This window comes from Loxodonta africana, chromosome 4, assembly GCF_030014295.1.
Source record: "Loxodonta africana isolate mLoxAfr1 chromosome 4, mLoxAfr1.hap2, whole genome shotgun sequence".
In the NCBI taxonomy this organism is placed as follows: domain Eukaryota; kingdom Metazoa; phylum Chordata; class Mammalia; order Proboscidea; family Elephantidae; genus Loxodonta; species Loxodonta africana.
Window position 1 is genome coordinate 191218266 of NC_087345.1, and position 24081 is coordinate 191242346.

The 24081-nt window shown below is 37.4% G+C and overlaps 1 protein-coding gene across 1 annotated transcript in view; it reads right to left on the reverse strand.

Moving 5' to 3' along the window:
* The window catches only part of CCDC7 (coiled-coil domain containing 7), a 415568-nt gene that overhangs the window by 333822 nt on the left and 57665 nt on the right, over positions 1-24081 (reverse strand). The window contains exons 7-9 of the mRNA XM_064285199.1: positions 21262-21323; positions 15575-15631; positions 10607-10682 (exon numbers count right to left, since the gene is read on the reverse strand). Of these exons, the coding sequence (XP_064141269.1) occupies positions 10607-10682; positions 15575-15631; positions 21262-21323 (195 nt within the window). The remainder of the gene's footprint in view (positions 1-10606; positions 10683-15574; positions 15632-21261; positions 21324-24081) is intronic.

Genomic DNA, 24081 nt, shown 5'->3' on the forward strand with positions numbered 1-24081 from the left:
GACACCTACTGTAGCTGTTTCACCAGTAGGCACCCTGCCTTTGGGTGCTTGCTGTGCTGCTCCAAAACACAAGACTCCCCTTCCCATGAACACCAGAAGCAGCTATTTCACCAACAGGGTCCCTTCCTGGGGGCACTGACTATGACACTGCAACATGGGACTCCCCATCCAGGGGTATCATCTCACTTTCTGCTGGCTGTGTCATTCCAACTCAAGACTCCCCACGAAGGAATACCAAGCCACACCATGCTAGCCATGATTCCAAGGTGAGACTTCCCACCCAGACTATGCTCACTGTGCTGCTCTTGACACAAGATTCTCCACCCAGGAACACTTTCCCACACATGCCACTCTAACATGGGACTCTACCCAGGAATGTTGGTTCACACTGTGGCTGCTGTACCACTTCAACACAGTACTGTCCAAGTGGATGCTGGCCCACACTGTGCTCACTGTACCGCTGTGTCACTAGACTCTCCACCCAAGAATGCTGGTCCAGGCTGCACTCACCATACTGCTCTGACATGGAACTAGGGTGCTGGCTGCAGCCACCCCAAGATGGCTGCACTGAGCTGGGGAAGTTGGTGGGGTGTAGACATGTGGAGAACCACTGCTTTCCCATCATTTATATGGTACCTTTTTCTTGGTTCCATTTTCACTCTGGTCCTCCAATCCTTTAATTGATGTCCAGAGTTCCAAGACTGTTGATTTCACCATCGTTTGCTTGTTTTCTTCAGGATTTGCCATGGGGGGATGGGAGTGTGCAACTGCTTATGCCATCATCTTGCTCAACCACTCCTAAGTGTGATGTTAGCTATGAGTTTTTGTAGATGGCCTTTTTCAGATTGAGGAAGTTAACTTCTCCTATTTTGTTGAGTATTTTTATCATGAAAGGTTGGATTTTACAAATGCTTTTTCTCTGTAAGATGATCGACTGTTTTTGGTCCTTTATTCAATTAACATGGTGTAATACATTGATTGAAGCCCCGGTGACACAGTGCTTAAGAACTATGGCTGCCAACCAAAAGATCGGTAGTTCAAATCCACCAACAGCTCCTTGAAAACCTATGGGGCAGTTCTACTCTGTCCTATAGGGTCACTATGAGTCAGAATCGACTCTATGGCAACAGGGTTTTTTTGTTTTTTAAAACATTGATTGATATTTATATGTTAAACCCATCTTGCATTCCTGGGATAAACCCCACGTGGTCATGATGTAGAATCCTTTTTAAATGTTGCTTATTAAATTTACCAATATTTTGCTGAGAATTTTTACATTTATCTTCATAACAGATATTGCTCTGTAGTTTTCTTATGATATTTTTGTCTGGTTTTGGTTTCAGAAAAATACTCGCCTAATATAATGAATTGAGAAGAATTAACTCCTATTTTCTTGGAAGAGGTTTTGAAGGGCTGGTATTAATTCTTCATTAAATATTTGGTAGAATTCACCACTGAAGCCATCTGGCCTGGGTATTCCTTGGTGGAAATTCTTTTTATTAAAACTGAATATTTTTACTTGTTATAGGTCTATTCATATTTTCTATTTCTTCTTGAATCACTTAAAGTAGTCTGTATCTAAGAATTTGTCCATTTCACTCAGTTATCTAATTTCTTGGCATAATATTTCCTAATAATTCTTTTACTACAAATTATTGATCCATGCACCTACTAACAAACATTGAGGTTGTTTCTAGTTTTTTGCTATGTCACAATTATGCAGTACATTTACTTTTATATGTCTCCTTAAACTTAAATGTAAAGGTAAATGTAAATAAAAAGGGATTTGCTGTATAATAAGGTATGCCTTTTTGATGTTAAATAAACTGGGCTAAATTGTCCTGAAAGTAGGCAATTTCTATTGCACTAGCGTTTTAAGAGTTCTCATTCCTTACATCGTTGTCAAGACTTAACATTGGCACACTTTTAATTTTCGTTAAACTGATAGGTAAAAAAAAGTCACTGTTATTTTGCTTTGCATTTCACCAGTCGCAAGTAAGACTGACCATCTACTGAAATGTTTATCGACCTTTCTTTTTTTGTCTCTTCCTTGAATTATCTACATAGTTTACCAATTTTTCTTTTTGGTTTTTATTCCATCTTTTATGGAATTATATATTCTGATTACTACTCCTTTAGTCTATCATATTTCCACAAATATTTTCTCCCAGTCCATTGATTGCTTGTCTTTTAACTTTGCTTCATTTTTGAACAGGGCATTTTAATTTTAGAAATACAAATCTGTTTTATTAGTGGCCAAATGGATGTCCTTGCCTTGCCAAAGCCCTAACTGACCACTGAAGTGCATTCAAGACTTTAAATTTGTTCTATTGGATTTATGATAGCTCCACCTTTAACGTAACATAAATACCTGTGATACATGCACTGGGCTAAAGATGATTCAAAAAGCAAGACGGCCTAAAATTCTTACTTCTGACCCCTACATCTCTCTAGATAAACATCATGGAAGATGTCTTAAAGCTTCTCAGTGAGCTTGAGATAAGGGCAGGCATACCCACCCCTCCTATACCCATCCCCCAAGGGGTTAGTATAGGGCCCAAGAAACTCAATAGTTCTCTGCAAGGAAATACTCTTTGCAAACCCTTTCTGACACTCCTATATCCTCCATATATGTGAAAGGTTTTAAGCACTTTCTTGACTGCTTACATTTTGCCAAGTGTTATTAGGTCATCTATCTCGTAACTTATCTTACATGTGATACTATCGTTTTAGGGCCTCAGTTAATGCCTCTATTTAACTACTTCTTATACTTACATTCTTTAACATTCTGTTAAAATAAATATTGAATAGTGCAAAAGTCTTAGTGCAGTTTTAAGTTTTAATAACTGCAGAAGCATAATGCTATAAATATTCAAAAAACATTTTAAAATTTAATTACATACATTTCTATTTCACTTATTTACAGGGAGAACCCCGACTAGGGTTCCATTCCAACTCCATCATAAGTCGGTTCTGATGTAAGTCTAAGATTTCATTTTTTTTTTCATTATTATTACCTTTTATTATCAGTATCTTTATAAATCTGATCTTTGTCTTTGGGGGTTGGCATGAGAATGATAACATCAACAAATTACATGCTCCAACACTGTATGCAGTAAATTTACATAATACTAATGATAAGATGTACAAAAAAATGCACAGTAATAAGTGCAGTTCATTGTAATTCAAATACACTGTAAGTTAGGAACATGTATTTTAAAAATTTTTAATAATAAATTTTTAATTTAACTTTTTGCTTCTGTCAACACTTGCCACCTTTAGTCAGAATGACTCAAAAATTATTTTATTGTTCAAAATTCACAAAACTAAATAACCAGTTGCCTTCAAGTCAGTCAAAATATTGCATGCGCAGGGAGTATAAAAAGAAGATGGAAGGAACACATACAGTCACTGAGCCAAAAAGAAGTACTTGATATTCAACCATTTAGGTGGTAGAATATGATCAAGAACCACTGGTACTGAAGCTGCACTGAAAGCACTGGTGAAAAAGAAGGTGCTAGAAACTGACAAAATACCAATTGAGATGCTTCAACAAATGGATGTAACGCTTACTCATTTATGTCATGAAATTTAGAATATAACTACTTAGCCAACCAATGGGAAGAAATCCATATTTGTGCCCATTCCAAAGAAAGGCCACAAAATGGAGTGAGGAAATCATCAAATATTATTAGTATCACAGACTAGCAAAATTCTGCTAATTCAAAAATGACTGTAGCTGTACACTGACAGGGAACTGCCAGAAGTTCAGGCTGGATTCAGTTGAGGACACAAAATGAGGGATATCACAGCTGTTGTCAGATGGATCTTGGCCAAAACAGAGAGCACTGGAAAGATGCTTACCTGTGTTTTATTGACTACATGAAAGCACTCAACTGTGTGGAACACAACAAATTATGGGTAACATTAGAAGAATGGGAATTCCAGAACACTTAATTGTGTTCCTAAGGAACCTGTACATGGATCAAGAGGCAGTTATTAGAATTAGAAGATACTGCATGGTTCAAAATTGGAAAAGGAGTGCAGTAAGATTGTATCCTTTCACCTTACTTATTCAAACTGAACACTGAACAAGTAATTCAAGAAGCGAGACCATATGAAGAAGAATATGGCATTAGGATTGAAGGGAGACTCATTAGCAACCTATGATATAGAGAAGACACTACCTTGTTTGCTGAAAATGAAAATGACTTGAAGTACTTCCTGATGAAGGTCAAAAACTATAGCCTTCAGTATGGATTACATCTGAATATGAAGAAAATTAAAGCCCTCAAACCTGGACAGATAACATCATGATAAATGGAGAATAAATTAATGTTGTCAATGATTTCAAGTTGGATCAATAACCAATGTCCACGGAATCAACTTGTCAAGAAATCAAGTGATGTATTGCTGCACTGCGATGGATGGATGTCGTGTGGCCTTTTTCACTATGGTCTTGTAACTCTCACCCAGGCGATTGGGCAGGACAGTGCAGATAGAGCAATTGTGTCCCACCAAATGGTTTGGTCGGTCTTGCCATCCCGCTGTTTGAGGTGAACCATCCCAGAGACAGGAAGGAGAGAATACCACCACCACCAAGAAAAAACAGCCAGAGCCAACTAACGACAATTAACAACAACAAATATGTAAAATCAAGAAATGGAAATAATTAAATTTTTAATGTTTTGTTTTGTGTAAGTTTACATCATTTATACTTCCAAAGTCACTAAAGCTTAAAACTGCCCTAAAACTTTCAGAACATACTATATTTTTTTTAAAAACAGTTTGTGGCTGAGTGATGAGGATAAAAACTGAACTCAAATTATCCTGATCAAAAGGCAGATTTTTAATTTTATTTTGTTGTTGTTGAGAATATACACAGCAAAACATACACCAATTCAACCATTTCGACATGTACAATTCAGTGACATTCTCAGAGTTGTGCAACCATTCTCACATTCCTTTTCTGAGTTGTTCCTCCCCCTTAACATAAACTCACTGCCCCCTAAGGTTCCCATCTAATCTTTTGAGTTTCTGTTCTCAATTAGATCCCATATAGACAGTTCTTAAAAGACCATAATGCTCAAGGCAGACCTTTTTCACTAGTTAAGCTAAACTATTGTTTGGTTTTAAGAAGACTTCAGGATATATTTTTGGTTTAAGTGTTAAAGATTATCTCAGAGCAATAGTTTAAGAGGTTCGTCCAGCACCCATGGCTACAGAAAGTCTGGAGTCCATGAGAATTTGAAAATCTGTTCTTCATTTACCCCCATTTGATCAGGACTCCTGTATAGAATCTTTGATCAAAAGGTTCAATAATGTTAGCTGGGCACCATCCAGCTTTTCTGGTCTCATGGCATAGGAGGCAGTTGTTCATGTAGGCAATTAGCCACACATTCTCTATCCTCCTCCTAGTCCTGACTCTCCTTATTCCTCTGTTTCTCCAGGTGAATAGAGACCCGTTGTTGTGCCTTGGATGACCACTTGCAAGCTTTTAAGACCCCAGGAACTATGCAATGAACTATGAGGTAGAACAGAAGCACTAAACTGGAATGCCCCATGAAACCATAACCCTAAATCTCCAAACCAGGGAAACAAATTCCATGAGGTTGTTGGTTGTATGTATGCAACCTCAGCAGCTACTCTTTTTTTTTTTTTTGTCATTGTTGTAAATGTACCCGTCACACAACTTTAGCCAGCTCAGCTTTTTACAGATGTACAACATATTGACAGCAACCACCAAAAGCACAATCCTATCAATTTAATTTTTCCATTACTGCTAACATTCCCTTTCCCTCTCCCTCCTATCCTTGATAAACACTAATAAACTTTAGTCTGTATACATTTGCCTTTTCTTGTGTTTTTATATAAGTGCGGTCACACAATATTTGTTCTTTTGTGATTGACTTGTTTCACTCAGTTAAAATCTTCAAGTTACATCCATATAGTAGAATGTATCAAGACTTCAGCAGCCAAAAATTGATCAAATATGCAGTCAGATGCATTGGCAATTACTAGTGATTGGAAGGAGAAAGTTGGAAAAAAAGAATCATCAGTAGTTGGAAAATATGGTTTTGGTGATAGAAACAACACGGGAGATCACATGATAGAATTTTGAATGACCAACGACTTTCTCACTGCAAATATCTTTTTTAACAACATAAATGGCAACTATACATGTGGACTTCTCTGCATAGAATACACAAGAATCAAATTAACTACATCTTTGGAAATAAACAATGGAGAAGCTCAATATTATCAGTCAGAACAAGGCCAGGGACTGACTGCAGAACAGACCGTCAACTGCTCATATGTAAGTTCAAGTTGAAGCTGAAGAAAATTTAAACAAGTCCATGCAGCCAAAATATGACCTTGGTATATTCTACCTGAACTTAGATACTATCTAAAGAATAGATTTGACATATTGAACACTAATAATCATAGACCAGAGGAGTTGTAGGATGACATCAAAGACATCATATATGAAGAAAGCAAAAGGCCATTAAAAAGACAAGAAAGAAAGAAAAAAAACCAAAAGAGATGTCAGAAGAGACTCTTAAATTCACCCTTGAATGTAGAGTAGCTAAAGAAAAAGAAAGAAATGATGAAGTAAAAGAACTGAACAGAAGATTTCAAAGAGCAGCTCAAAAAGACAAAGTATTATAATGAAATGTGCAAAGACCTGGAGTTAAAACCAAAAGGGAAGAACACACTCCACATTTCTCAAGCTGAAAGAACTGAAGAAAAAATTCAGGCCTCTAGTTGCAATACTGAAGGATTCTACAGGCAAAATACTGAATGACACAGGAAGCATCAAAAGAAGATGGAAGGAAGAAACAGAGTCTCCGTACCAAAAAAAAAATTGGTTGACGTTCAACCATTTCAGGAGGTAGCATATGATCAAGAACCAATGGTACTGAAGGAAGAAGTCCAAGCTGCACTAAAGGCATTGGCAAAAAACAAGGCACAGGAATTGACAGAATATCAATTGAGATGTTTCAACAAACAATGCGATGGCTGGAAGTGCGATCTTGTCTATGCCAAGAAATTTGGAAGACAGCTACCTGGCCAACCAACTGGAAGAGATCCATATATGTGCCTATTCCAAAGAAAGGTGATCCAATGAAATGTTGAAATTATTGAACAATATCATTAATATCACACACAAGTAAAATTATGCTGAAGATAATTCAAAAATGGCTGCAGAAGTACATCAAGAGAGAACTGCCAGAAATTTAAGCCAGATTCAGAAGAGGACATGGAATAAGGGATATCATTGCTGATATCAGATGGATCTTTGCTGAAAGCAGAGAGTAGCAGAAAGATGTTTACCTGTGTTTTACTGACTATGCAAAGGCATTCAACTGTGTGGCTCATAACAAACTATGGATAATATCATGAAGAATGTGAATTCCAGAACACTTTACTGTGCTCATGTGGAACCTGTACATAGACCAAGAGGCAGTTGATCAAACAGAAGGACTGGATACTGCGTGGTTTAAAATCAGGAAAGGTGAGTGCCAGGGTTGTATACCTTCACCATACTTATTCAATCTGTGTGCTAGCAAATAATCCAAGAAGCTGGACTATATCAGCATCAGAATTAGAGGAAGACTCATTAACAACCTGCGATATGCAGAAGACACAACCTTGCTTGTTGAAAGTGAAGAAGACTTGAAGCACTTACTGATGAAGATCAAAGACTTCAGTATGGGTTACACCTCAACATAAAGAAAAGAAAAATCTTCACAACCAGACCAAGAAGCAACATCATGATAAACAGAGGAAAGATTGAAGCTGTCAAGGATTTCATTTTACTTGGATCCACAATCAACACCCACGGAAGCAGCAGTCAAGAAATCAAAAGACGTATTGCATTGGGCAAATCTGCTGCAAAGGACCTCTTTCGAGTGTTAAAAAACACAGATGTCACCTTCAGGACTAAGATGCACCTGACCCAAGCCACTGTATTTTCAATCACCTCATATGCAGGGGAAAGCTGGACAATGAAAAAGGAAAATCAAAGAAGAATTGATGCATTTCAATTATGGTCTTGGGGATGAATATTGAATACAACTTGGACCGCCAGAAGCACAAACAAATGTGTCTTAGAAGAACTACAGCCAGAATGCTCCTTAGAAGTGAGGATAGCGAGACTTCACCTCACGTATATATTCACCTCATTTGGACATGTTAAGAGGAAGGACCAATCCCTGGAGAAGGACATCATGCTTGGTAGAGGGTCATGGAAAAAAAGGAAGACCCTCAACAAAATAGACTGACAAACAGGCTGCAACAATGGGCTCAAACATAGCAACGATTGTGAGGATAGTGCAGGACTGGGCAGTGTTCCGTTCTGTTCTTCATAGGGTCACTATGAGTCGGGACTGAATCGATGATACCTAACAACAATGTAAGGAAAGCCATGACTTTGGACAACTGCTAAGGTTTAATATTTTAGTTTTAGTCACCCAGAGAGATAGTACTTGAGTTTTCCAAGTCCAAAAAGTCCTGGTGGAAAGCCATTAGTGCAGCTATGAACAGGTATTCACTTCTGGACCAATTAACTCTAGGCAAAGGCTTATGGTCTAGTAAGCTCTCTTAGGAATTATATTTTTTTCAGGGAGGTGGAAGGAGAGGTGTGGTCCCCAGAAAAAATGAATGGGCTCTATTATTGGGGTGGTGGTAGATGTTCTGTGGTTAGTACGATGAAAGCCATATTAATACGAGATAGCAGAGAAAATGAGATTTTATTTAGTTATTATTCATTAATTACACAGTAACATGATAAGGCAATCATGCCAGTCTCTGGGAAGAGCTAGCGGACATTTTTCCAGGATCTAGTCAATGCACTGCCTAGCTGTTACCCTTACCCATTGCAGTCAAGTCAATTCTGACTCACAGCAACCTTATAGGACAGAGTAGATCTGCCCCATTGTATTTCCAAAGAATGGTTGGTGGATTCAAACTGCCAACATTTTGGTTAGCAGCCAAGCTTTTAACCACTGCACCACCAGGGCTCCATCTAGCTGTTAATCCATAGGTAGTAGGAAATGGACAAGTGAGCATAGGCCCAGAAGGCCTTGAAAAGTTCTTTCTTCAATTATGGCATAAATTGGAATTCCAACTAGAGATTGGATTGTAGGGTGCCTTATGAAAGCATATTATCTCTTTGGTGAACAGTGTTGAGAACTGGGGTCCATTCTTGTGGATGAAGTTGTCAACACTGGTGAGAATATTGTTCATCACCAGAATCATGTTTGTGATCCTGACAGGAAATTAGGCCTTTTAAAGAGAACACTCAGAAAATTGGATAGATGCTATCTGCTCTGATGGAAAAGGTAGAGCGATAGTCAAGTAAAAGCCCTCCTATATACCTATGCTTTTTCCTTCCTTCCTAAACACATGGGGGACAGAAACTACAACTAGCTAGAGGGAAAGGAGGTTAAAAAAAAAAAAGAGAGAGAGCGAGAAAAAAAACTACCACACTTCCAAGCAGGCTCCAGCTGGAATTGAGGGTGAGGGTGGGAAACATGTCTTAACTTTGAATTAAAATTGAAATATTGACTACAATATTTTACAGGGCATTTTAATTTATAAATTAGTACAGTTTTGTCAATAAAATTTAAATTAAATATTATCTAACCCAAAACTAAGAGTGATCATAAAAGTCACAGTACTTCTCTATTTTTTATCAGGGAGTATGACGGGGTCAGCCCCACTTTGCAAATGTAAATGAACACAAGAAGTCCAAATTAAGTTGCTTTGTGATTTCACTCCACAAGACATGCTTTTTCAACATGCCAGTTATGTAACTAATATAATACTAGCCACCCGAAAGAACTACAGGTCATTCACAGTAACTTTGAAGACACTTCTTAATACGCAAAGAAATGTACACAGCATATTCTGACCAAACAAATGAACAAAACTTTTTCTGGGCAGGAGACAACTTATGTATGAAATTTTCTCTTTTACAGTAATCCCTTCAGCTAGTCTTTTCCCACGCATTTTGCTACATGCAGGAACCCTAAACCAACTTTGAATACCACCAATGGCCTGATATGAGGAGTTACAATATATAACGGATGTCTGCTGCTTTAATATCCTGGTCCAATGGAAAGAATGGTCATAGAAACCAGCTTCCTACTTTAACAATGCCCCAGAACATGTTAAACAGGAAAGTTGTAATCCTAGCCTTCTGATAGAGAAGACTGATCAGATTAGAAGGTAGATGTGAAGTGGGTCCTGGGCCAGTTACATACCAAGTACCTGACAATCCATTAATGCAAGTCATAATTCCTTCAGTTCCATTTTTAGCAGGTGCCCAGAACTTCCGTTTCTTTACTTCTGTTCTGGTTACCAATTCACTTTCCTATAGGTCCTGATCATTGGATTTGATAATTAGAAATTCCTATCATGTAAAATTTCCCAAATTTACAATGTCGACATATTATATAAATAGAATTCTAGTAGTTAGCAGCCATAGACTTATCCACTATACCACCAGGGTTTCCAAATTTCTTCTTTATGTTACAAATTTTCTGTAATATATGTGCAGTCATTTTTATAATTACAAAAAGAAGTTATTTTAAAGGCTTACCTCTCCAACATACTTGATTGTTTCTCAAATACTTTCAACATGGCATTCAGTCTACTAGTCATCGAAGAACCAGCTTCTATTATAAAAGAAAAAAGAAATGTTTTACAGGTACTACAAATGACTGAAGTTATAGCTCTATGTTCACATAACTATTATCTATATGTGTGAAAACTAGACAAATATAGACAGGAGATACCAGGGTCATATGGGTACTCAAAGAACGAAATGCTTGCGATGAGAATAGCTGCCATTTCATTAAACGTCTACTGTTGAGGCCTTGGTGGCATAGTGGTTAAAGAGCTCAGCTGCTAACCAAAAGGTTAGTAGTTCAAATCCACCAGTCACTCCTTGGAAACCCTATGGGGCAGCTCTACTCTGTTCTATAGGGTCACTATGAGTGGGAACTGACTCAACTGCAAATTTTTTTTTTAATGTGCACATCACTGTGCTGCTTTATGTATTCCTAATCCTCAAAATAATTCTAAAGAAGAATATGCTGTCACCGTTTTCAAATAAAGGATATAAGGCTCAGAGAAATTATATAATTTGGTCAAAAGTATTCACCTGGTAAGTAAAAGAACTGGAAGGGAGTCCAGCGTGCATCACCTCCCCATAGTATGGTATGGCATATAACAAAACTCTTGAAAGCTAAGGGAAAACTGCTTTGCTTGCTACCACTGAGTCAATAAAGCCTATGGAAAGAATCTAGCAACCCTCTTAAGTTTCCAACTGGATCAAATAACCCAAATTGAGTAGAAAGAAGTAAAACTATCCCTTTTTCCAAGATGACATGATCTTATATATAGAATATTCCAAAGTATGTTCAAGAAATCTACTAGAGCTAATAAATGAAATCAGCAAAGTACTGGGTACAGATCAACACACAAAAAATCGTTAAGTGTCCATACGCCAAAAACGAAACTCATTACCATCGAGTTGATTCTGACTCATAGCAACTCTATAGAACAGAGGAGAGCTGCCCCACAAGATTTCTGAAGAGCAGCTGGTGGATTCGAACTGCCAACATTTTGGTTAGCAATTGAGGAGCTCTTAACCACTGTGCCACCAGAGCTCCATTTATACACCAGAAATGAGGAATCTGAAAAGGAAATTAAGAAAACAATTGCATTTACAATAAAAAAAACCCAGTGCTGTCGAGTCGATTCCAACTCATAGCATTTACAATAGCACCTAAAATAATAAGATGTTTAGGAATAAATTTAACCAGGGTGTGAATGACTTGTACATTGAAAACTATAAAACATTGCTAAAAGAAATTAAAGAAGATCTAAATAAATGGAAAGACATTTTGTGTTCTTGGATTAGAAGGCTTAATATGGTTAAAATGTCAATACTACCCAAAGCAGTCCACATATTCAACTCAATCCCTGTCATAATTCTAACAGTCTTCTTTGCAGAAATAATAAAAAAAGCCAATCCTCAAATTTATGTGGAATTGAAATAGCCTGAAATATCCAAAACAATCTTGAAAAAGAAGAATAAAAGTAGGAAGACTCACACTTCCTGATCGCAAAATGTACTATAAATCTACTAGTCAAAACAGTCTAGTACTGGTATAATGATAGACATATAGACCAGTGAAAAGATTTGAGAGTTCGGAAATAAACCCACACATATATGGTCTATTTATTTTCAACAAGGGTGCTAAGTTCATTCAAAGGGAAAAAAAAAAAAAAGTCATTTCAATAAATGGTGCTAGGACAACTGGATTTCTACAGGCAAAAGAATAAAGTTGGACCCATGTCTCAACATATATAAAAATTACAAAAAATATAACAAAGACCTAAATGTAAGAACTAAAACCATAAAAATCTCAGAACAAAACACAGGAGTAATGCTTCAGGACCAGTTGGTGAGGATCCAAAGAAACTGAAACCTTCATCCATTGTTGGCAGGCATGTAAAATGGTACAACTTCTGTGGAAAACAGTATAGTATGATGGTTTCTCAAAATGTTAGACACAGAATGACCACATGACCCAGAGATTCCACTCTTGTGTATATACTCCAAAAACTTAAAAGCAAAAACTCATGCAGATACTTGTGCACCAATATTCATAGAAGCATTTTCCACAAAATAGCTAAAAGGTGGAAACGACCTACGTGTCGATCAATCAATTAACAGTTAAATAAAATGTGATACACACATACAATGAATATTTTTCAGCCTTGAAAAGAAATAAAGTTCTGATGTATGCTATGACATGAACGAACCTTGAAAACACTACACTGAGTGAAATAACTCAGACACAAAAGGACAAAATATTGTATGATTCCACTTTCATGATATATCCAGAATAGGAAAGTGCATACAGACCACAGCTTATTAGTAGTTACCATGGATGGGAGGGAGGGGAAAATGGAGAGGCATTGCTTAATGGGTACAGAATTTCTGTTAAGGATGAGGAAAAAAACTAGAAAAGGATAACGATATGGTTGCGTAACATGGTAGCTATGTAACTAATGTTACTGAATTGTATGCATAAAAGTGGTTGAAATGGCAAGTATTTTGATATATATATCTCACCACGATAAATATTCTTTTAAAGTTAAAGAATTAAAAAGAAAGAATATCTATATACCTAGTAAGTGTCCTGATGAATAATCTTAAATGCATAGCAAATTGTCAAATCATAATCTTTAGAACAAATGGGTTTTTGATAAACACGGTATCATCTTTCTAGAAATTCTAGCATTGTAAATAGAGGCTTAATAGATATATCACCTAAAAACTATAATATTAATTTCCAAACCTCAATTTTTAATTCAATCAAATGTTAGCTGATTCTTTTCAATTTACTGAAGGTCTAGTCAAAACTTTCCCCAAACCCTAATTTCGTGGCCTTGGGAGAGTTCTATGGCTCCCTCATAATTTTTGTGAGCTCCGCAGCCTTACTTCATGTGTCTGCCTCCACAGTCCTGAGCCCACACATGCTGCTTCAGTAACTACTTATACCAAAGTATGAAGCCTACCTCCATTTTCTGTAACCTTTAAAACTAAACAGAAGATTTGAGAGGACGTGAAGAAATATTACCTCTCAGGCCATAACCTTCTTCACTTCACTGGCTCTATTCATCCAAACCTGCTGTTTTTATGTTCTTCCCTCATCTACTTAGAACAACCAAGAAGAACCAGTAAGTTCTTGCCCTTCTGATTTCCTTGGTGGTTCAATTTCTCCACAAGCTCATATACTAAACTATTTTCCCTAAGCGTATGCTATGCGCTTCCTGAACAGGTGTCAGAGAATATTTTTCCTGCATTTCTTGCATTTTATCCTGAAAATATTTTGTAACTCCTTGCAAAATTCCAACTTGAGGTTACCCCTAAAGGACTGTTTTAATGTTTTATGACTCATCATGATTGCTTTTGGGCTGGAATAAATTGAAAACCCAAAAGTGTAAGTAAGATATTAAGGAACAATGGGTTGTTGTAGTTTGTATAAAAACATAATGCAGTACAGAGGTACCTTCTGTCTTACTGAATAGGCTATAGAATCTAATAGAATTTAGAGAATAGGAGAGGAAAAAGAGAATAAAGTTTGGCTGGTGAAGATAAGAAGGTGGTAATTTTAAGAGAAAAAGAGAGTAAACAAGTGAAACAAAGCAAGACTGAGAGAGAATAGAGTCTAGGAACGGAGATGGCTGCCATGGAAAAAGGTACTTAAAAATGTGTAACTGGTTTTTCTCTATATTGTGCAATGAAACCTTGTCCTCTGCTGCCCTTAAGAACCTTGAGTAAAACTATTATATTTGACTCTTTTGGAATTTAGGTTTATAGTTGGAAGATGTGTTCCACTGACCTATAATTGGGCACAGGGGTTTCGGTTTTTGTCCATGACGGAGAATCAATTACCTCTTCACCTTAACCCGCTTAAAAACTGGACAACATAACATGAAACAGTGGTATTCAGACATTAGAAAACAGTCAGTGCAAGGCAGTGATTCCTGACAGAAGGAAAACAAATGAGAAGAGCCCTATAATGACCTCAGTTTACTGCCTGGAGAGAGTTTCCAGGCTGCACCATTAGGAACGGAAACCCAAACAGAGTCTAGTGGGCTCCTTGAGTTGAGTAGACAAAGTTCATGATTTGGGGAGGCCAAGTCAGCTAGAATTTGGAAGGCACAGTGCTAGAGAAAAGACAGCTACAGAGAGAGAGAGCATGACAGACATGTGCAGAGGGCTCTACTTGAGGTGGAAAGACATTTTCAATCTCCATTCCAAAGCTCTAGCTCCCTTTCTACCACACCCAGTCGGTCATGGCTGTCTTGGACCGAAAGTCTCAAAAGAACTTGGAAGGACTGTGAATGTGCAACTGTCATTGGTTTAAACATGGCAACAATAGGGTTTAAAGCTGAAGATGAAAGAGAATAGGATTCTCAGCAACTTGGTCCACCCAAATCTTACTTTCTACTTCTAATCTGTATTCCATAGCATAAGTTACATGATTATTTCAAAATTCCATATAAGCAAGGTCATTTCTCCTTTCTCTTGACAAGCAGTAAGAAATATGACATACTAGTTCTAGCAGCTCTTTATATTCATGAACTAACAGATACTCACCTGCAGTCAAAGTAATGGAGGATTTGAGACCATATATATAATTCTTAGTAATAAACTCCATAAATCACTTCTTAAATTTATTGCTACTCCACCTCAAATGTTGCCACCTCTGTAACATTTCAGTAGCATCTTCTAATCACAACTAAAAATTCTCCATTCCAAGAATTAATATGAAACTCTAAAAACGAATCCATTTTTGGTAGCATGTAGCCTTAACTAGCAATTTCAGTGCCTGCATGGTAGCCAAGTCAATTGCATGGCTCCAAAATCCAGGGAATCTGTATTGTTATTCTAATAATTATTATTTTAAATCATAGAAAATTACAGAAATTAATGCATTCAACAGAGATCATTAATACGATGATGCTTAAATGCGTAGAAACTTACGTGGCTCAGTTGCAGAAGTATCTGTAAATCCTTCAGTCGAGTGGGCTTTTAAGAATTCTAAAATAATATAAAAAGAATTTGTCAATATACCCAAAAAAATAAGTCCCAAATATCAACCATATATAATTTGTTGAGTTTAAATTTCACAGTTTCTTTTTTTTTTAATAACTTTTTCAAAAGAAAGGAAACTCTATGAGATAATAATAGCTACGAACATTATACATCCTCTTGATCAGGCAACAAATGGCAGTATCTGAAAGACTCTGTATAACAACTGAGTAACTGTGAACTCATCCTTTCCTCACCAAAAGTTGTTCTTCCACTTATATTCTCTAATATTAGTTAATAGTATTATCATCTAATCTTCCTTCCTTTCATATACTATCACGAAGTTTTGCCATTTCTACCAAGCAAATTTTTCTCACCAAACCCAGAGTGACCCTATAGAATAGAGTAGAACCGGCCCCATAGGGTTTCCAAGGCTATAAATCCTTACAGAAGCAGAATGCCACATCTTTCTCCCACAATATTTCTCAAGCCTGAATCTTTTCTTGTCTTTCACCAGATCTCTAATAAGGGCACTTATCATACATCTAAAACATGGCAACAACATCCTAATTCTTCCCTACCTCCAATCATGCCAATCCACCATCCACACTCTAGCTTCTACAATGTTACCATAATAATCTCTCTAATATTAAATTCAAAAATGTCACTTCCCTACTAAAAACACTAATGATCCCCTATTACATGTAGAAAAAAGTCAAAAAAAAAAAAAAGTTCTTAGCATAGCATCCAAGTCCCTCTATGACTAAGCTCTCTCCTACCTTATCCCTACTTATCACTTCACACTCTAATAATACCAATCCACATTTATTCCCCTGTCCACATATGCCATTGGTTCATGCTATATCCTTTTCTTAAAAGGCCAAATATCTCCCTTCTTTACTTAACCAATCTTATTCATCCTTTAAGTTTGCATCGAATCTTCCTAACTCCCTAAGGTTGAACAAATTACTTCTTTTTCAGGACCCACTGCAAATTACACATAACTTACAATGCATTCAAGTTATGAAGAATCGCACTTAGGACCATCTATCATTAGTAATACGTACTACATACAATATTACAGCACATAACTTGCTGACACTATCATTTTCAGGTGTTCACTCACAGATGTTCAAATTTATGATTTACTATTCAAAACACTGTATAGTAGACTACAGCCTGGCCTACAATGAAGTCCGTGTCCATGCCAAGAGTCATAATGAATAGAAAGTTGGGCAATGTTCAACTCTTAACAACATATGACAATTGAACTGCGCATGTGCCTGACAGCCATTCCAACTCTGACTTCATTGTCAACACTCTGACACCAACTTCATTATAGAACAAGCCTATAGCATGATATTACTCAGTATTTCATACCATAAGAAGCATCACTTGTTCATTTGAAGCCAAGTTGTTCAAGTTTCTCGGACTGTAACACCTGCACTACTTATATCCCCAACACTATGCTTAGCAAAATAAGTCATGCCACTGAAAGTTCTAACCTAGAATTAAAACCATTTCCAAAGCACACTTTCAGACAAAAATTAGACAGGCCTATAAAACAAAAAATAACACATGTGAGGAACATGCTTCTTAGTTCAATCAAATATATGAGACCAAATGGGCAGCTCCTGTCCAAAAGCAGGACAAGAAGACAGGAAGGGACAGGAACTGGATGAACAGACACAGGGAACCCGGGGTGGAAAGGCGGAGTGTATTGTCACATTGTGGGGATTGCAACCAATCTCACAAAACAATACATATATAAATTTTTTATTGAAAAATTAACTAAACCTTCCCCTAAAACATACACACAAAAAAAGTTCTAATCCGAAGAAAGTGAGGAAGGCTCTAGACATGGATATAAAGATGAAGATCATTAAGGACTATGATAATGGAAAGAAAGTCAGCGAAACAGCATGTGAGGAAAGACTGTCTCATTCGACCATTTCAACAAACCCTTTTGTGACTCTTGGTACGTATGGTATTCCAACAAATGTTTATGCCTCTGGAGTTCTTTGGGAAGAAGGTACCCCAATTTTAACATGTTTAACCTCAAGGTGAGAGCCTTTTGAAACACGTGAAACTCAAGAACTCTGAGTAGGAGCCCCATTTTTGTGTAGATTGAGCATTGTCTTAGGTGATGCCTCCTGGATGTGTGTTTATTTCTACAAGTTTGCCTTTATTTCCGTGAGATAAGCCTCATCGCTAAGTTTCCAAGTTACTATGTTCTCATGAGAACGTACTTATCACAAGAATAAGCTATTCCCATTCTTCATTCAGTCATAGTGGCTATTTTCTCCCTGATGCCATTCATTGTTTCCAGATGTTACTGGCTCCCTGCTTTTCTAGCTTCCGCACAGTAAATAATGCCTTTGCAATAATGAATAACACATTGCAGTGATACTTTTCAAGGGACACAAACTCCTGCAAGGTATTCTTACCCTGCATTCAATCTTAAAACCAAACCTGTTGCCACTGAGCCAATTCTGACTAATAGCGACCCTATAGGATAGGGTAGAACTGGCCCATAGGGTTCCCAAGGAGCAGCTGGTGGATTTAAACTGCCAACCTTTTGGTTAGCAGCCATAGCTCTTAACCACCGCACCACCAGGGCTTGTCCTGGGGCCCAGTTATTGCATCTGAGAGTAGCAGGTGGAATTCACCACTGTGAGCAGTTCTGCAGTATTCCTGGGCAGCTGTTTCTGCTTCTTAGCTGTCAGTACTACTTTTGTTATAATGAAGAAAATATAATAGTGGTAATTTTCCTGAGATTCAAATTCCTTTAGTTTTATATTTTTGGCCTGTCAGTACTGCTTTTGCAGTAATGCAGAATGCACTGTAGTAGTAATTTTCTGCGGATAAAAAGTCCCTTGGCTTTATTTATTTGGGTTGTAAGTGCTGCTTTTATAGTAACAAAGAATGCATTGTAGGGTAATTTTCCTGAGATTAAAAAAATCCCTTGGCTTTATTTCTTTGGGCTGTGAGCACTGCTTCTGCAGTAAGGAAGAATGCATTGTTCCATGTTTTGAAAAGTTTCATGAGGAATAATAAAAAGGCTAAGAAGGAGACTAGAATCAAAAGTATGTAAAGTCATTACCAAGTGCCTTCATGTTTTTTTTTTCATGTTTAACTCATGTTCTGTAAGTTCTCAAGAAAAAAAAATTTTTTTTAATAAAAAGAAAAATTTAGCATTGATTCATATTGGTAGAATTTATGACATTCAGGGTCTGCTGGGACATATGGGATCCCAGACAATGGGTATAAAAATTCTAGATTCGTCATTTATTTATTTATTTTTTTACCTTTCATTAGTAAAAACACACAGTAGCAACAAAAAATTCAAAGGAGAAAATAATTAAGTCTTGAAAGGGTTAAAGATAAGAAAAGGATTTTGGAGGCAGTTAAAAGAGCAATTGGCATAAAATCAACAGTTTTAACAAAGAGGAGGCAAGGGCCAATCCAGGAGATGGAGAAGCTGTTGATGATTTGGATAGAAGACCAAATCCAGAAGAGGATTCCTGTGAGTTTATTGACTACTCAAACAAAAGCACACAGCCTTTTTGAAAACCTGAAGGAACACCAAGGAAAAAACTACTGCGAGTACTTTAGGCCAGCAAGGGCTAGTTTCATCCCTTCAAACACAGATTTGGCTTATATAACATGGGTATAACTGGAGAAGCAGTAGGCACAGATGTCGAAGCTGCCAAAAAATCAAATGATGAGCTGGACAAGATAATACATGATGAACAATATATACCAGAGTAGATTTTCAACATGGATGAAACAGGCCTGTTTTGGAAAATAATGCCAGAATGGACTTTTATTCACAAAGAAGAGAAGTTGATGCCTGGTTTAAAGACATTTAAAGACAGAATCACACTGCTGCTTGGAGGAAATGCTGCTGGATTTAATTAAAACCTTTTCTTGTTTACCATTCTAAAAACCCTCAAACATTAAAAAATATTGACAAAAATAATTTGTTGTTCTACTATAGGATTAACTCCAAGGCCTGGATGACTACCGTGTTATTCGAAGACAGATTTTTAAATTGTTTCATCCCAGAGGTCTGCACTTATGGCCTTGAAAAGAGCATTTCTTTCAAGATTCTGCTGGCTATTTGATAATGCCTCAAGATAACCGCCTCACCTCTAAACCCGTGGCCGTAGAGTTGATTCCGACTCATAGCGAACCTATAGGACAGAGTATAACTGCCCATAGGGTTTCCCGGCAGTGGCTGGTGGAGTCAAACTGCTACCTTTTGGTTAGCAGCTGTAGCTCTTAACCACTGCACCACCTGGGCTCCCTTCCTCACAAAGACGATCTAAATCCAGATGTGAAAGTGGTATATCTACCTCCCAGTATGAGTTGTGATTCAGCCTATGGATCAAGGTACAAGTGCCACCTTCAGGGCATGCTACCTATGACCTACGTTTGCTCAGGCAATAGCTGCAACAGATGGAGGAATGGTAAAATTAGGTGATTTCCAGAAGAATTTTAATATTCTTCAGTGTATCTGGAACATTGCATCTTTCTGGGAGGAAGTTACTGGAAAACGCAGGGGATACGGAAAAAATTGCTGAGTTATATGAACATGCTCCAAACATTTGATCAGGATAATATGATGGAAGAGATAGTTGGAAATATTGTCCATATGGCAAGAACACGGAATTTAGAACTTGTTATCACTGATAACAGCTCATAGATCACAAAGAAGGGGAACTGACAGATTAGCACTTCATGGATTTTGAAGAGGAAAGAAATGCTAAAGAAAGAAAGAATGAGGAAAAGGAAGGTAAGAAGTTGTTAAAAATTTTTACAGTGAAAGGATTAGCTGGAGCTTTTTCTAAACTAAATTAGGAGCTTCAGTTGCTTGAAAACACAGACCCAAATGCTGATTACTTTGCTAAAGTCGATAGGCAGATTCGGGAAGCAGTGAGATGTTACCATGAGAATATATGAAGAAAAAAAGAAAAGGACTATACAGACAACTGTCACTAATCTTCTGATTAGAAATGCCATCCCCATTCCCGGGGATAATCCAGATGACCCATAACCTTCCACAAGTGGAGTTATTACCACCACTGACAAAATGCCAACATCATCTAACTCTTCTTCATCGTCAGAGTAAATTTGTATGATTTGTGCATTTTGTTATGTATGCATGTATTAAAATTTATCTGTAAGTTTATATGCAATGTTTCCAACCCCCAAAGACAAATAAAGATCTGATTTATAAAGGCACTGATAATAAAGCAATAATAATGAAAACAAACAAAAAAAATTACGTATTCAACTTATGTCAGAACTAATTTACAACAGAATTGCTGGAACAGAACCTTGTCATAAGTCGGGAGCTACCTGTATTACATCATATTGAAATTATACATATGCCTGTGTCCTTAATAAGCTGTGAATTTCAGGGGGATAACAAACAGTTTTTACTTATTTTGTAACACTCCCAGAATCTGGAACAAAATAAGAACATTTATTGGAATGATAAACTCGCTACTGGATATTTCTTAAACATATCATTCTACAATTTTTATGACCATAAAATTTTACGCTATTAAGTCTTAAAATGTCAGTGTATTTAGAAAACCCTTAAGGGCTAAATATGTATCAAATATTATCACCTTCAATTATCTTCTCTGCACTTCTACTAATTTGCACTGCTTCTGGTTGATTTTGGGTACCCCTGTTAAAGTTTCAATAAATAAAACATATTTTAATGCATCAAATAATAAAAGCTTAAATTATACTTAAATAATAACTAGAATGAGCATTCTAGACATATGAATTTTTTTACAAAATTAATATTTTTTAGCCTTTATTCACAGATATTGTTGTTGCTAGAAAAAAATAAAAAGGAAAAAAACAGCCAAACCCATTGCCATTGGCTTGATTCTGACTCATAGCGACCGTATAGGACAGAGTAGAACTGCCCTTTAGGGTTTCCAAGGAGCAGTTGGTAAATTCAAACTGGCGACATTTTGCTTACCAGCGGCACTTTTAACCAATGCTCCACCAGGGCTCCTGTTGTTTTTGTTAGGTGCCATCATGGATTCCGACTCATAGTAAATTGGAGTCTCTGGGCAGCACAGTTAATCCAGATGTGCCTCAGACCTTCTGAAAGGTCGTGGCCTTACGAATCCTATGGAACAGTTCTACTTTGCATACATGGAGTGACCCTGTGTTGGAATCAATTTGATGGCAACTAACAACTAGTAGTTAATGAGAGCAAATAAGCATAAAATTCAAACTATACAATTCTATGACTTCTATGTATTCCATGAATATAATTAGGTAACTGATAACATTAATAACCAAAGTAGCAAAAGTAAATTGGGTAGAAACATGGGATTCCTTGTCAATTATTATTATCAAAGGTTTCGCTGTTAAGAGCACAAATCCTAGAGTCAGACTGCCTGGCTCAAAACCTGGTTTACCCACTTACTAATTGTATGACTAACTGTGGGACAATTTTAATTTCTCCTGCCCTACTTTTTATTTTCTCCAAACACATCACTTATTACATACTACATATTTTACCTTTTTGCTATGTATGTTTTGTTTATTGTCTGTCTCTCCCACCCACTCTAGATTAAAATGCCATTAAAGTGGAGATAATTGTCTGCTTTGTTCTTTGATATATTCCAAGTGTCTATGACATCTGACAGTTCCTGGAACATATCAAGCATTTAATAAATACTTTTCAAATAAATTAAGCATCATAGTTTAAGTTTTAAGAATCACCCTTACTCTTCGAAATTTCATGAATGATTACTAGGGAGTAGAAGGTGGGAAGGAAAAAACACTAACTAGACAATAGATAAGTGGTAACTTTGCTGAAGGGTAAGACAGTACACGATATCAGGGGAGTCAGCATAACTTGACCAGGGCAAGGTCATGGAAGCTCCATAGACACATCCAAACCCCCTGAGGGATCAAATTACTCGGCTGGGGACCACAGTCTCAGGGGACATCTAGCTCAATTGGCATAACATAGTTTATAAAGAAAATGTTCTACATCCTACTTTGGTGAGTAGTATCTAGGATCTTAAAAGCTTGTGTGCAGCCATCTAAGCAATGGAGTAATGGAGAATGAAAGAAACCAAAAACACAAGGGAAAGATTAGTCCAAAGGAATAATGGCCCACAACTACCACAGCCTCCACCAGAATGAGTCCAGCACAACTAGATGGTGCCCGGCTACCACCACTGATTGCTCTGACAGGGATCACAATAGAGGGTCCCAAACAGAGCTGGAGAAAAACAGAACAAAATTCTAACACACCAAAAAAGACCATACTTACTGGTCTGATACAGACTGGAGAAACCCGAGAGTATTGCCCCAGACACACTTTTAACTCAGTATAGAAGTCATTCCTGAGGTTCGCCCTTCAGCCAAATATTGTTGTTGTTAGGTACTGTTGAGTCGGTTCTGACTCACAGTAACCCTATGCACAACAGAACTAAACACTCCCCAGTTCTGAGCCATCCTTACAATCGTTGTTATGCTTGAGCTCATTGTTGCAGCCACTGTGTCAATCCACCGGATTGTGGATCTTCCTCTTTTCCGCTGACCCTGTACTCTGCCAAGCATTATGTCCTTCTCCAGAGACTGATCCCTCCTGACAACATGTCCAATGTTTGTAAGACGCAGTCTCGCCATCCTTGATTCTAAGGAGCTTCTGATTGCACTTCCTCCAAGACAGATTTGTTTGTTCTTTTGGCAGTCCATGGTATATTCAATATTCTTCTCCAACACCACCATTCAAAGGCATCAACTCTTCTTCGGTCCTCCTCATTCATTGTCCAGCTTTCACATGCATTTGATGCAATTGAAAATACCATGGGTTGGGTCAGGCGGACCTTAGTCTTTAAGGTGACATCTTTGCTCTTCAACACTTTGAAGAGGTCCTTTGCAGCAGATTTACCCAGTGCAATGTGTCTTTTGATTTCTTGACTGCTGCTTCCATGGCTGTTAATTGTGGATCCAAGTAAAGTGAAATCCTTGACAACTTCCAGCATCACAGCAACACACAAGCCCCCACAGTACAACTAACTGACAGACACATGGGGGAGCCCACATATTAGAGGCCCATAAAACAAAATGAGACTAAATGGCCTCACCAGCCCAGGGGCAAGGACAAGAAGGCAGGAAGGGACAAGGCCGCTGGCAACAGAGAACCCAAGGTTGAGGAGGGGAGAATGTTGCCATATCATCAGATTGGCAACCAATGACACAATGTGTATAAGTTGTTTAATGAGAAACTAATAGGCTTCATCTAAAGTATAACTAAAAAAATATATTTTAAAAAATTAATGATGACAGCAGAAATGAACATCAGTTAACACATGGTGCTTCCTATCTGTCATTCCTTGCAGGCTCTTGGAAAAAGAGTTAAAAGAATCATGGTCCTGACAGGAAACTGAAACTGTATAATCTGAGGA